We start from the raw sequence: 13310 nt of genomic DNA, 5'->3' as shown, positions 1-13310 counted from the left end.
AAGGTTTGGGGGATGCTGTGATGGAATGAATATATTTTGCATGTGCAAAGAACAGGTCTTTTTGGGGGTTCCAGAGTGAGACTGTAGTGGCTGGGCGCTATTTACCCCAGAAAAACGTGTTCTCAGACTTGGTCCATTTTTGTAGCTGTGAACTCTTGTAAGTGGGACCCCTGAGTAGGTTACTTCGGTTAAGGAGTTGGATGTGGAGAGGGTCCTCTCAGAGTTTTTACACCTGGAACATGCCCTGGGTCTTGTTCTGTTCCCCCCTCCCCATCCTATGAGCCCCTCAAAATTCACATTATCTTACTTAGCATATATTCTTAGGGAAAAAGCTATCTCCATCCTCATTTTTTCCCCAGTTCCCATCATCCCTTCATTTGTATCAGCTCTTTGACATTTTTAAAATTAAACACATACATAAATCCAATACCAGTTGTTTTAAGCAAAATTGTTGGCCCAAGCGACATGGACTACAGTTACCAGAAGCAGGAAGTCTATGTTTGCAGCATGCCCGTGTATACTTTCTTGTAATCCTGGACAACTCGTGAGGGGAACATGTTTAGTTTACTATATAGTTGGAAGCTGAAGCTCTGAGGCTTAAATGACTTGGCCAACAGTATCTCATTCATAAGAACAGAAGGAAGACTAGAACTAGGTCCTAACCCTAAAAACAGCCTCTTGGCTGGCCGCTGTACCCACTGTGGTCAAATGGGGATCCAGGCTGGATCCCAGGTTCCTCCCCACCTGGAATTCATAGCTGCCCTTTTCCAGCAGGATGTCATGCTCCTTGGCTAGGCATTTGAGGCCGCCACAGTCTGGCTCCAATCTCTCCCCCATTATCAAAGTGAGGCATACACATGCAGAAAGACATAAGGCTATCTGAGAAGATGGAAGAAAGTACTAGAACAGCACGTTCAATGCATGGTCAGTGGCTGCCCTACCAGAGAGCAGAGATGCAAAACACTTCCACTGTTGCAGAACGCTCCATCAGATAGTGTTAGTCTAACTTACGGCAGGGGAAAGGTGGCACAGGTGAAGGGCCAGGTGGAGGGTCACGCCCAATGCTGGAACACTTCTGTGAGGTTCTAAAACAGTGTCCTCCCAAGGCCAGAACACAGGGTGGAAGGCAGGGCAACTGCTGTCAGAGCAAACTCTCCACCAGCCTGTGCCAAAAGGCAGACAGACAAATGTGCCATGATGGGCAGGGCCATGCCAGGCAGGGCTGGCCCCACCCAGGAAGGATAGCAGCTCCAAGCGTATGCTGAGACCAGCCTGAGGGACTGTGTCTTTCCACGGCCAAACTGTCTGGCCATACCTGTGACAGAGCCCCCAGGCCAGCATGCTGTCTGTCCCAGCCCAGGACCCTATGAGAGGCCAGTGTCCAGCTAGGGCAGGTGGGACAGTGCACACCCAGCTCACCAGGCTGTTCTATCCGTGCAGACGCTCGGCCTCACCTGCATACCTTCCTGCAAAAGATGTCCCCCATGAGCCTTTCCTTGCCTGTTCCCCTTCCCTTGGGATTCCCCCAAATCCCTTTCTTCCTTTCCTGAAACATTCTTGGATCCCAGCCAGGTCCAGAAGGCCCACTGCCCTAGGCCACTTAGGCAGAGCAGAGCTGAGGCCCAGCTTTGCACCATTCAATAGCTCTTCCTTTTATTCCCAGCCTCAGTTTTCTCATTCTGAACAGGAGCCCCCAGGCTCAGCCCTGCTGTGACTTAACACAGATGCTTGTATGACAGTCAACCCACCCCTTTGGGACACCCGGCAAAAGCTCAGGAGGATGCGTGGTGGGCGGCAGAGACCTTGCCTCTGTCATATGGTCGTCAACTGTTTCTTTGCCTACTTTGGTGGGACCAGGACGGTCTTAGAAGAAAGCAGCACCAGAAAAGCAAAATCTGCTTTGCAGGGAGGCTACTGGGACCAGAGTTCATGCCCTTTGACCTCCAGGTACCCCAGGGTCCTGAATGGCGGGCAGGGGAAGCATGGCTCGCACCTTCCCCTCTGTGCACGGGGACATTGGCACTGGGCAGTGCAGCCTGGGGAGCAAGGAGGAGGGCTCTCCCCTGCTGGTCAGTGGTCCGAGATATTCTGGATTCTAAGTCTTCCCGGTCTTCTGGCAAGTGCCCAAGAGCCTGAGGGTCATGGCCCTGGACAGTGGCATCTATCCCACACCACCTGGGTGCCCAAGTACTTGCCTATTCCCTGCACTCATGGGGGATGGCGGCAGCTACAGGGTCCACACCGCCACTAGCTGAGTGAGGCTCCCAAGCAGCTCCTGTGGAGGGTAGGGAGTAGTTGGGGAGGGGTCCTGATGTCCACCTCCTTCCTCCACCATTTTTCTAGGCCGGCCAAGCCCCCACCACCCAAACGGCAGCCCTGCCTGCGAACCCAGCACTCCAAGTGGTGGGAGCCGGAATCCCAGGGCGGGAGGAGAAGGGAGGCGGGTGGCGGAGTAGAAGAGGCTGGGGTTTCAGAAGCCGCAGCTCCCTGCCAAGGAAACCTCAGCCCCACCAGACGGCATTTAATTTCTGTGTAACAAAATCGAAATAAATTCCAACTCTGGGAAACCGGTTTTGAGATTAACCCTCTGTCCACCCTGTGAACTACAATTTCAGCTCAGTTCATCACAGCATGGCTCGACACCAGCAAATTCAGGCCTGGGTGGGGATGGAGTCATGGCGGCTGTTTGAGTCCCTGGAGAGGAGAGAAGAGCAGGAGCTAGTGCCACACCCAGGCCAGGTCTACCCTACCCCAAAACCCCTCAGAGGCCAAGGAGAGGGCAGAGGACGGGTGGTGCCCAGCCCCAGGGGCACATCCCACAGATGAGTACTACCAAAACAGATGGCAGAGGGGCGGTCCCACCCAATAAGAAGGACCAGTGGCTTCCAAGCCGTGGCCACGAAGGCTGGGTCCTGGTGTCAGGCAGGGTGCCCACTCACCCTTGTTTGTGGCAAGGGCCACCGCTGGGCCAGGGCACAGGTATGTGCCAGAGGTGCCACCCCACATAACCTAACCTGGACTGCCAACACCCCCAAGCCTGGATGTCCTCATCCCCGAGGGGGCAGTCCAGCCCCAGCACTCCACGGGCATGCAGCTGCCCAGTCAATGCCCACCCTGTTGGAGAGCCAGCTGTGTCCATCCACAAGAGCCCTGGACTAGACCGTGGGTGCTCAGAGACAACACAGAGGAAGTGGAGCACGGCCAGGCCTCTTTTCTGCACAGCCCAGGAGACAAGCCTGGGTCCCAGGGGTGGGTGCACCACATCCTCGCTGTCCTGGAAAACCCCATCATTGGCAGGCTGAGCTGGGGAGTGCTCCCTAGGCCTGGCATGACCCCAGTTCATTACCACCACCCCGCCATGTCCCAGAGGGGGGCCTGCAGGAAGCTCCCAGCCCGTGCCCCCAGAGAGAGACTCTGCAGCGTCACACGGCATGACGGGGAGGACGGTCCCCTCATCCCGCCACAGGGAGAACAGAGGCCCAGCAACGAGACGCCCCCGAGCACAGACTCTCGGAGCCCACCACAGAGCAGACGTCAGGCATGATGGAACCCTCTCCTCCCTGGCAAGCATCCTCCCTTGTCCCAGCAACTGGCCCTTGAAAGGGGGGGTCGTTCTTCCCGGAGCACTCACTGTCTTGCTTCGTGCTCCCACGGGATGCCCGGGAGGTCTACAGGGTGCAGACCAGGAAAGCAACAGAGGCGGCAAGTTGAGAGAGCAGCTCAGCCCAGCTCCCCACACTGGGGTGACATGGGGCCACCGCTCGGGGCCACGGCCTCTGTGGGGGGGGGAGGCAGCGGTGGCTGGCAACAAGCACCCCCGGACCCACCAGCTCTGACGTCCTCTGCTACTAGGAGCCTCTTGGCAGCCTCTCCTCCCGGGCCAGACCTCCAGCCCACTTCCCCTGGCTCCTTCTACCTCAGGTATCGCTAAGAAAAACAAATGCAGCCTGAGGTCTGACTTTTTCCATTCCCTCGTCCGGGTTGCTGGTCCTGAGGCGCAGCAGCTGCCAGCCGAGCCACAGCGTTTCCGCCCGTGGGCAGAGGCCAGAGCCCAGCCCGGGAACCACGGCCCAGGCGGTGGGATGGGGGCCAGTCCGAGCCCCAGGGCCTACAGGTCACAGGGCAGGGTCGGCCCAACACGGGGCCCATCCCGAGAGACTGCTGCTCAGCCACCTGCCAGCCCATCCCTGCCCCACGGAGACAGATGTTCTGTAATGATTAACCTCTACAGGAAAAACAGGCTCATCCCCAGCCCCGCGCCCCGGCTGCGCTCCTGCTGCAGGCTACTGGCTGCGTCCACGGCTCCCCCTTACTCATGCCCCCCGAGACCTCACCTCCGCAGAAGCCCCCCCAACCCAGACCGAAACGAGGTCAGGGGCTCGCCGGCCCCGCAAGGCTGCTGGCCTCACCCCAGGCTTGCCAGGAAAGGACCCACCGGCTCACTGACCCAGCCCAGGCCACCACCCGGCTGGGAGGTGCCTGTGGGGTCCGGCACCCAGCACAGGGACACCCCCTGCTGTGCACGGGCACCCGGCTCGCCCGCACAGCCTCCATCTATCCTGGTGCCCGAGACTCCTGAGCCCGGTCCATGGAGGGGAAGGTGGTGGTCTCAGGCGCGAAAGGCCGAGCCCTGGAAGGGACGGCAGGGTCTCTGTGCCGTTTCCACCTGCCTACCCAGGTGACCCCAGGGCAGCCCGTGAGGTCAAGGCCACAGCCCATGGTCAGGGTAGGAGGCTGGCTCGGTCTATGAATGAGAGAGGTGACTCCTACCCCAGTTCAACAGCCAGCTCAGAAAGGGTACTAAGGGCAAAATGCAGGAGCAAGGACCGTGTCCAAACCCCCACGGCTTTGGGGAGCTCTGGGTGGGGAAGAGGCAGTGTCTTCTCAAGAGAAGACCCTGCAAGAAAACCTCCTGGCTCCTCGCTCCTCCAGAGAGGAACTGCCAGTATAAAGAGCGCCTGCCCTGGTGGCTGTCCAGTCAGACTTCCTGGAGGAGGCGACAGCCAAAATAGACCCTGAAGGACTGAGGAGGGCTTCGGGGACAACCGGGGGTCAGACGGGATGGACCAGGGTGCCCCACCTTACTTCCCCCGCGCCCCACTGGAGATTCTGGCTTTGGGCCACGGCACCCACAATCTCAAGGTGCTCCCACTGGCCTTCTCTGCCCAAGTGGCACCCCTCCTGCATGGGTGGGCCTGCTCAGACCCCCACACAGGCGGCTTGCAGGCTCCAGCCCAGCTCCAAGGGAGAGGGCCAAGTGCAGCTTCCCAAACAATTGTGCCTCTTCCCAGACGCTCCCTCCCCAGCCCAGCCAGGGTGCGCCTGGCAGCAGGCACCCCCACTGCCTGTGACAATGCACAAAGGGGGCTGCGGTGCCCCACGGGCAGAGGATTAAGAGGGAGCTCCAGGCCTGAGCCCCTGCTCAACAGGTGTCATTTTCCCGCAGCCAGAAAAGAGAACCCAAGCCCGCCTTCTGCCTACTCTCCATGCCTGCCTACCAGCCAGCCCTTTATCAGCTCATCTCTCCTCCCCTGGGGTTCCAGCAGTCACGGAGCCAGGGCCTTCCCCAGAAGGAATCTGTGTTTGTGCATTCTTTCCTAGGGGAAAAAATTCATCACACACTTCTCCTATTGTGTTCATACACCGTAAGGCTAAACCCCACTGGAGCCAGGCAAGGGTGGGGGCAGGAGGGTGCCACTGTCCTCAGAGGGCCACCCTGGAAGCCCGGGGTGGGGGGTGGGGGTGACATCCCCGCACCAGGCTTGGGCCCACTGCCCACGGGGCTCTGAGGTCGGCCTGGCCCAGGGCGGGCACCCAAAGCCACACGGCAGGGAAGGAAGGGTTTGTGGAGAGGGACGGAGGCGAGATTAGCCCAGCTGTCTCCCTGTCCAGACGGCCGCCGGCAGCAGGAAGGCCAGGCGGCTGCGGGCAGGACATCTGCTCACACAGCTGAGGGAACCAGGTTGCTGGCGTCTCTACCCTCACCTCAAATCCCACCAAGAGGCTGGCCCAGGCAACCCATGAGCAAGGACACGCCTCCCTGCTCAGGGCTCAGGCCCCTCTCCCAGGACCAGGGTGGCGCGTGGCTGACCCCCAGCCCTGCGGCTGGGCACCTGCTCTCTGCCCGCTCCATCTGGGTGTTGGAGTTGGGGGAGGCAAGAGCCAAAGTGCCCTCCCCACCCAGGGCACCTGTTGGAGGAGACAGGACATGCAAGTGACAGGGAACCGCCCCTACATACACATCCCTCTGGCTAGGAAGCCTGGGCACAGGAGTCTGAGCAGCTGAACCGTCTGCTGGTTGTGGGGGTTCCTGGTCCAGGAGCCCTGGAAGAACTCTCCCCCTTCCTTTCCAGCAGAAAGCCTGGGCCCCAGGGGACAGAGGGACGCATCGAGGACACTGCTGGGCAGAGCCAGGCTGGCCCCCAGCCCAGCCACACTGCACTCTCCATGCTACCACCGCGACACGGTCCCCCCACCCATCCTGCCCTGTTTAATCCCACTGACCCTGGCCTCGGGACCTGTCCTCCCCTTGTGGGTGCTTTCTGCGGGTGGCTCCCTGATCCTGCAGGCCAACTCCTTCCCAACCTACTTTGAAGCCTCGTCCAGAAGGGCTACTTCTGAAGGTCTCTTGGCTGCCCTGACTATCTCCTGAGTCCACCCTCTCACTGCTCCCTACTGCAGAGCCCCACCCTCTGCGGACTCCCCCAAATGCTCCCTGCTCTCCTCAGGCCTCTCCTTACAATGCAGACGTCCCAGGCTTCCTGGCAGCTCAGATCCCAGCCTGCCCTGCAGGGCAGTTCCACGGGTAGTGCCTTCTCAGGATTGAAGCTGCTGCCCTCAAGGGAAGCCTGGGTCTCTCCCCTCACCCATCCTCCTAAACTCAGACTGCTCAGCTCACAGCGCCACCAACCCCTCAGCCTCAGGCCGGGCAGGGGTCATAGAGACTTTGCTTTCCACCAGCCCCTCCTCTGACACTGGCTCTGTCCCTGAGCCCTGGCTCTGGGGAACCCAGGACCTTTCTATGACAAGAAGTCCATATGGCGAGCTGAGTCCCTGGGCCTCTGCCCTAACCCTCCAGGGGCTGTCACGACTCCCTCTACGGCACTCCGTGTTGTCACAAGAAGCCACCCCACTGGTCCCGCAAGGAGCTGTGCTGTCCACCCCACTCGGTGCACCCCTTCTACTGCCTGGGAGTCGGCGGCCCGGTCCCTCTCTCCCCTCCGGGGGGGCAGACACCGTGCCCCCATCAGCCCATGCACAGCTCCATGCGGCACAGGCGGGGTCAGGGCCCAGCATGGTTGCGCCCTGACCGCCCAGTGGGGGACAGGAAGGACGGCGCACACGGCTCCCTCCTTGACTCCCAGGGGACCTGACTGACACAGGAAGCACAGCACCCCACTTCGGCAGCCACTCTTGGGGAAGGAGATGGCGCCTGAGGTCAGGAGCGTGCAGAAGCCAGAGAACAGGGAATGGCCATCTCCACACTGGCTGCCCCTGTGCCCACCACGAAGGCCCACATTGCAGAGAGGTCCAGTGAGGCTGGGCACAGCCTTAGGCCACAGGAAAGAGAGCGAGTTCTGGGTTATGGGGCAAAGGGACAAAGTCCTCCTTGGCCCGAGAACATCACAAGAATACACAAAGAGCTGCCACAACGCAGCACCAAGAAAGACTAACCCAATTTAAAAAGAGCCAAGGGACTTGAAAAGACATTGTCCCAAGAAGGTACGCAGATGTCCAGAGGATGAGCGACCTCCTTGGTCACTGAGGAAATGCAAATCAGTACCATGATGAGATGCCACTTCATCCCCAGGAGGGTGGCTATCATCAAAAAGAGACAATAGCGGATCTTGGCAAGGAGGTAGAGAAACAGGAACCCTCATACACTGTGAGTAGGAATGTAAAATGGTGCACCCAACTTTGGAAAACAGTTCAGCGGTTCCTCGAAAAGTTAAAACAGAGTTACCATATGACCCAACCATTCCACTCTTAGGTTTAGACCCCAAAGAATTGGAAACATATGTCCAAAAACTCACACACAAATGTTTATAGCAGCATTATTCATAATAACCCCAAAGTGGAAACAACCCAAATGTCCATCAGAGGCTAAATGCGTAAACAAAATACAGTATATCCAAACAATGGGAAATTATTTGGCAATAAAAATGGATGAAGTACTAATACATTCTACAACTTGGATGAACCTTGAAAGCACAAAGCTAAGTGAAAGAAGCCAGACCCAAAAAAACCACATATCTTATGATTCGATTTATATGAAATCCCCACAATAGGCTGATCTATAGAGACAGAAAGTAGATTTGTGGTTGCTACGAGATGGAGAGGGGGAATGGGGAATGACTGCGGGGTACAGGGTTTCTTTCGGGGTGATGAAAGCATTCTGGATGAGATAGTGGCGACAGTGGCACAGCATTATGAATATACTAAAAACCATTTAAAAGGGTAAATTTTATGGTATGCAAGCTATATCCCACTTATAAAATAAAGAAAAAAATAAAGAAAAGCTCTAGCATCCGCTTGGTCCTACATCAAGAGATCCAGAGTATACCCAGGCCTCATGGCCATCCAGACCATCTTCCCCAGCCTCTCCTGCTGCAGACATCTGGTATGCCTTTGACCGTGGCCAGTGGCCCCTGGCCCAGAAGAGTCACGCTCAGTTTCGCCTCCTCCATGCAGGCAGCCAGGCTGCCAACAGGAACAGCTCCTGACTCAGAGCAGCCTCACAGCCTGGAATCTGGTCTCCTGCTGCTCCCCCAGGCAGCCTGCAAATGATTCTTGATTAAGACACACTCTGCAAGGCCAACATCAAGAAAGAGAGCCTCAGGGCTTAAGATACTTTTTTCTTCCTCTTTTAAAGAAGGAACTTTTGGAAGACTCGGGGCTGTGGCTCCTCCAGGCAGCCTCTATGATGCAAGTCTAGCAGCCTGGCCAGCACTCTCCTTCCCAGCCTCCCCGAGGGCCCTGGCTGGGAGCTGGCAGGCTTCCCAGGATCTCTAAGAACAGGGCAGCAAGGTCCTGGGGAGCCAGAACAGCCCAAAATCCAGGAGCAGGGGTCCGGGCCCTTCTCTGCCATGGGTTTCACTCAGCCCTTCTCTTGGGGTCCCATGCCCTGCTGTGGAATGGAGGGCCAGGGAGAAGCCTGAGCTAAATCCCAGCCAGTCCCTAAGGGCCCATCCCCAAACGCTTACTCCACATACATGGAGAATGAGAGGGGGGCTCCCTCTAGGGTCTGGGAACTCCCTTCTCAATCCCCTTCCCGTGGGAATAGCGTCTAGATTTCAGCAAACATCCCTCTTCTAGATTCATCTCATCTGACCTCAAATGCCAGGTGAGGGCCGGAAGCTGCCCATCCCACAGAGGTTAAAGCGAAGTTTAAAACCCACCCAGGTCCACCCACCAGGAAGAAAAAGCAACAAATCTGGGCCCAGGTCTGTGTCCCAAACTCGCCACATGACCTGGGGCCAGGCCCTTTCTGCTCCAGGCTCAGGCGGCACCCTCCATCAAGAGAGAGGCATCAAGCCAAGCCATCCCGGCCCCGGAGCAGACATCTCCACAGCGCTCAGAAGAACCAGATGGAAACGCCACCTGCTAATCAAGCCAAGATGTCCTAGCCGGCCAAGGAGGCGCCGAGCCGAGGCAGGGAGGGAGAAGACAGCCCTCTTCCCCAGGGCGGTCGGGCCTGCAAAGGGGGTCCCACCTGCCCGCCCGGTAGCTGGGAGACTGCAGAAGAGGGCAGGACGGAGCAGGACAGCCCGAGGTTGGGTTGCAGGCTGGGGGAGGGGTGGGGAGGGGCCTAGAGGGCCCCCTCCCGCCGACCACGTGACGCCTCCCCAGGCCAGCCTCTCAGGGTTTCTGGGCTGTAACTGGAGCTGCGTTCTTGCCTGGAAGCCTCGGTGCCAGGCAGAGCTTTCCGAGAGGGGGAAGGGAAGAAGAAACCTGCAGCCCAGTTCTTTGCTCCTACTCCTTCTACGCTTCTGGGCTCAGGAGGGAATGGGCAGGGCCTCACAGCCCCAGCAGACCCCATAGAGAGGGCCCCTGCCCCTTTCTTGTACCCCTTCAGCTCCCGGACCTGCCCGACGTCCCCTCTGTCTCCCTCTGGTACCCACTGAAAGAGCCCCAGATCCTGGCCTGGGAAGGTCACTGCCTGACTGTGAGCACAAGCCCCCAGACCTCAGGAATCAAACTCATGGGGAACCCTGACCACGGTCCCTGGCCTCTCAGGGTTGTGGCCCACACTGGGTGTGGGTCCCCTCTGGCAGCCTGTCCCTTCCCTCCTCCACCCATGCAGTTGGCACCTGGCCTAGCCCCTGCTATGGAGAGGTGCTCACGGCCACCCACCACCACTCTCCAATGCCCCACCCCCACATCCAAGACAGCTCATGTGCCCTGTTTCTCCCTGCATGGCAAAACTACAAAGAGAGCTGCACTCACAGGGCAGGACTCAGGGGGCCTGCTCAGGGGCCCTTTGGGGCGAGAAGGCAGGGCCAAAAGAACTGGCTAGAGGAGCCCTACTCCTCTAAAGCATCTACTACACCAGCGTCGATTTCCTGCAAGAAGGCTAATGTTTAAACACATACACGTATCTAAAATGGGAGACCTCCATGACTTCCCCAGAGGAACAGAATGCTGAGACAACCTGGGGAGAAAGAACCCTTCAAGGGGCCCAGGGCCAGTTGCCCCACGGTGATTCTCCAGACAGTGAGGGCAGCAGCAGGGAGACTCCAGGTGGAGGTGGCCCGAGCAAAGCAACAACACAGACAGGCCCAGGGAGCACCCCAGGCTCAGGGAGCTGTCCCATGTGGCTGGAGCCTAGGAGAGCAGGAAGGCAGGGCTGGCTGACAAGGCTGTCCATGACTCACCTTGGACCAGCAGCCAGATGTCCATCCTCTGACCCTCCCTCCTGCCCTGTACAGATGGTCTCTGGGGGTCTTGCCAGCTTTGGCAGAGGCTGGGCCCTGAAGGCCGGGCACACTGCAGGCTCAGGTCCAGGAGCCAGGGGAGGGCTGCGAGGTGGGAAGTCTTCAGGGAAAGGAGACATGCAGCTGACCCCGGGAGACGACCCAGGAGAAAGGAACAGAAGAAGAAAGGGGGAGAAAGAAAAACACAAAGGAAAGTTTCCCATGAAAATATTTTATTTTCTTTGAGAACAGGATACACCTGCAGGGCTCTTCGGCCCGGCCGGCCTCTCCCTGCCCTGGCTTGCGCCAGATTCCTGGGCCAACGGGGCCCTCTGCCGGCCAGGCCGCTGACTGCGGCGCCCAGGGCCAGGGGCGAGGAACAGGTGACCGGCACGCAGAGGGCGGCGGCCCCGGGAGCGGCCGCCCGGCCGCCGGGCGCCCAGGACAGGAGCTGAAACCAGGAGGGAGGGGGCTGGTCTCGGCTCCCAGGGGCGACGCCCGGGGCGGTAGAGGTCTGGGAAGAGCCGGATTCCCGCTTCGGCGCCACCCTGAACCTGTGTGCCCAGCTGCAAAGCGCAGTGAGGACCCCTAAAAGTCGTTCATCTGGGACATCCCAGATCTGGGAGAGAGGGAGGAGGGGAGAAGGAAAGGAAGGAAGGAAAGGCGGCGAGAGACGCGCCAAAACCACAGTCGGCCGCAAACTGCCATGGCACAAGAAATGGGACCGCGGAAAGCGACCCCTTGAGACGGCGGGGAGGAGGTGGCGTCGTTCGCGGCCTCCGCCAGGCGCCCGGCAGCGCGCAGCAGGCTGCAGAACGCGCTATCAAGACAGATCCGACAGACGCGCGCCCGCGGGGCCGGGGCCGGGGGCGGGCGTCAGAAGCAAAGCGCAAGAAAAATAAATTCCTCCAGCTTGGAGTTATTTTTTTTCCTTTGGGGCTCAGTGCAAGGAACATCTGGATTTTGTACGTATTTTTTTGTTGTTGTTAAATTAACTTCGCGAGAAGAGAGAGGAGGGGTGGGCCGTTTGGAAAGAGTGCGGCGGCCTAAAGAAAGTCGAGACCAGGTCCTGGCCTCTGAACGCCAGGCAGCCCCGCGCACGGCCGCGGGCGCGACAACCACACCGGGGTCCCAGCGGACCGCTGCTCGGGGCGATAACACCAGGCACTGCCAGGCTCTTCTAACGCGCCGCGGGGAACCGGCCGGCACACCGACCGACGCGCGCGCCGCAAACAAACAGCTCTAGGCAACCCCGTGGCCCCAGCCAAGCTCCGTCACAGGGCACCTGGCCCGGACGCTAACCCCCAAAGTGGTTGGGGCGCCACCATCGCCCGCGGTGAGTGCCACCCCGGGACGGGCCAGATCCCCGCAGCGCCCGCCGCCCGCCCAACCCAGGTCTCCGAGGGGCACCTACCCGAAGTAGGCGGCCGAGGGGCGCAGTGCGGCGAGCAGCAGCGTCAGCGCGAAGGACGCGGCGAGCCAGCGCGCCAGGAGGGGCCCATCCAGCATCTTGCTGCGCCGCGGCGGCTGACCATCTCGCTCCCCCCCGGGCTCCGCGCAGGGCGCGCCGCCGGCCGCCGCCCTCTTATAGCGCCCGGAGCGCCGGGGGCAGCCCGGGAGGCGGGGCCCGCCCGGCCAGCTGGGATCAGCCCCGCCCCGCGCCCGAGGGGGGTCACGCCGGCGCCGGAGGGCGGGGCCGAAACTAGAGCCAGGCGCGCCGGGGCCCCGCCCGCGCCACCGCGCGGCCACTCCGGGCCGGGGGCGCCGCTCCCGGGGCGGGGTCTCGGGGCAGGTCCCTCCCTGTGGGAAGGGGAGAGAGTGCGCGAGGCTGGGTGGGAACCCGGCGTCCCGGAGGCTGGGGCCTGGGCAATCGGTGTGGTCGGGGTACCGGGGAGACTGGGACGGCCGTGGGGTGGGGTGCTGGGGGCCCAAGGCGGGGGCGGTTGCTGGGGCGGGGACCCGGGTGTTGGCGGCCCAGGCAAGACGGCAGGGGCGGGGCTCGAGTCCGGGACGCACAGGGGTGGTGCCGCAGGGGACACCCGCTGTCTGCCTCGAACTGAACGGCTACGCGGGTGTTCCCTGTTGGGAAGGACAGACCTGAAAAACTGAACCGTTCCGCAGGTGAACCTCACGCTGCTTTGCAGAGTTTGGACGCTCAGAGATCAAGACCAAAGAGGTCCTTCTTGCCTGGCACAGGGCTTTGGCTGTTTTGGGCCTGGGAATGAGACAACTTGACCTGCGGGATGCCCGGGGCGTCGCCGCTTTGCTCAGGCTTTTGTGATGTCGGTTCCCCATCCTTAAAAGGAGGGATGCCGACTAGTGTCTAAAGACACCGCCAGCACGGATTTTCTGGGCGATCTGTTTCTCAGCCCATCTCCATCGGGATCTGGAGACAGA

The 13310-nt window shown here is 60.0% G+C and overlaps 1 protein-coding gene across 1 annotated transcript in view; it reads right to left on the bottom strand.

Moving 5' to 3' along the window:
- Positions 1–12457, bottom strand: part of WNT9A (Wnt family member 9A) — a 29816-nt gene extending 17359 nt beyond the window's left edge. Inside the window, exon 1 of the mRNA XM_077137954.1 lies at positions 12328–12457. Coding sequence (XP_076994069.1) covers positions 12328–12422 — 95 coding nt within the window. The 5' untranslated portion in view covers positions 12423–12457. The remainder of the gene's footprint in view (positions 1–12327) is intronic.
- Positions 12458–13310: the final 853 nt, after the last annotated feature.

The sequence above is a fragment of the Tamandua tetradactyla genome, chromosome 20, assembly GCF_023851605.1.
Source record: "Tamandua tetradactyla isolate mTamTet1 chromosome 20, mTamTet1.pri, whole genome shotgun sequence".
Lineage (NCBI taxonomy): Eukaryota > Metazoa > Chordata > Mammalia > Pilosa > Myrmecophagidae > Tamandua > Tamandua tetradactyla.
Note: the sequence above shows the minus strand (reverse complement) of the source record. Positions and strands in the feature narration are given on the sequence as shown.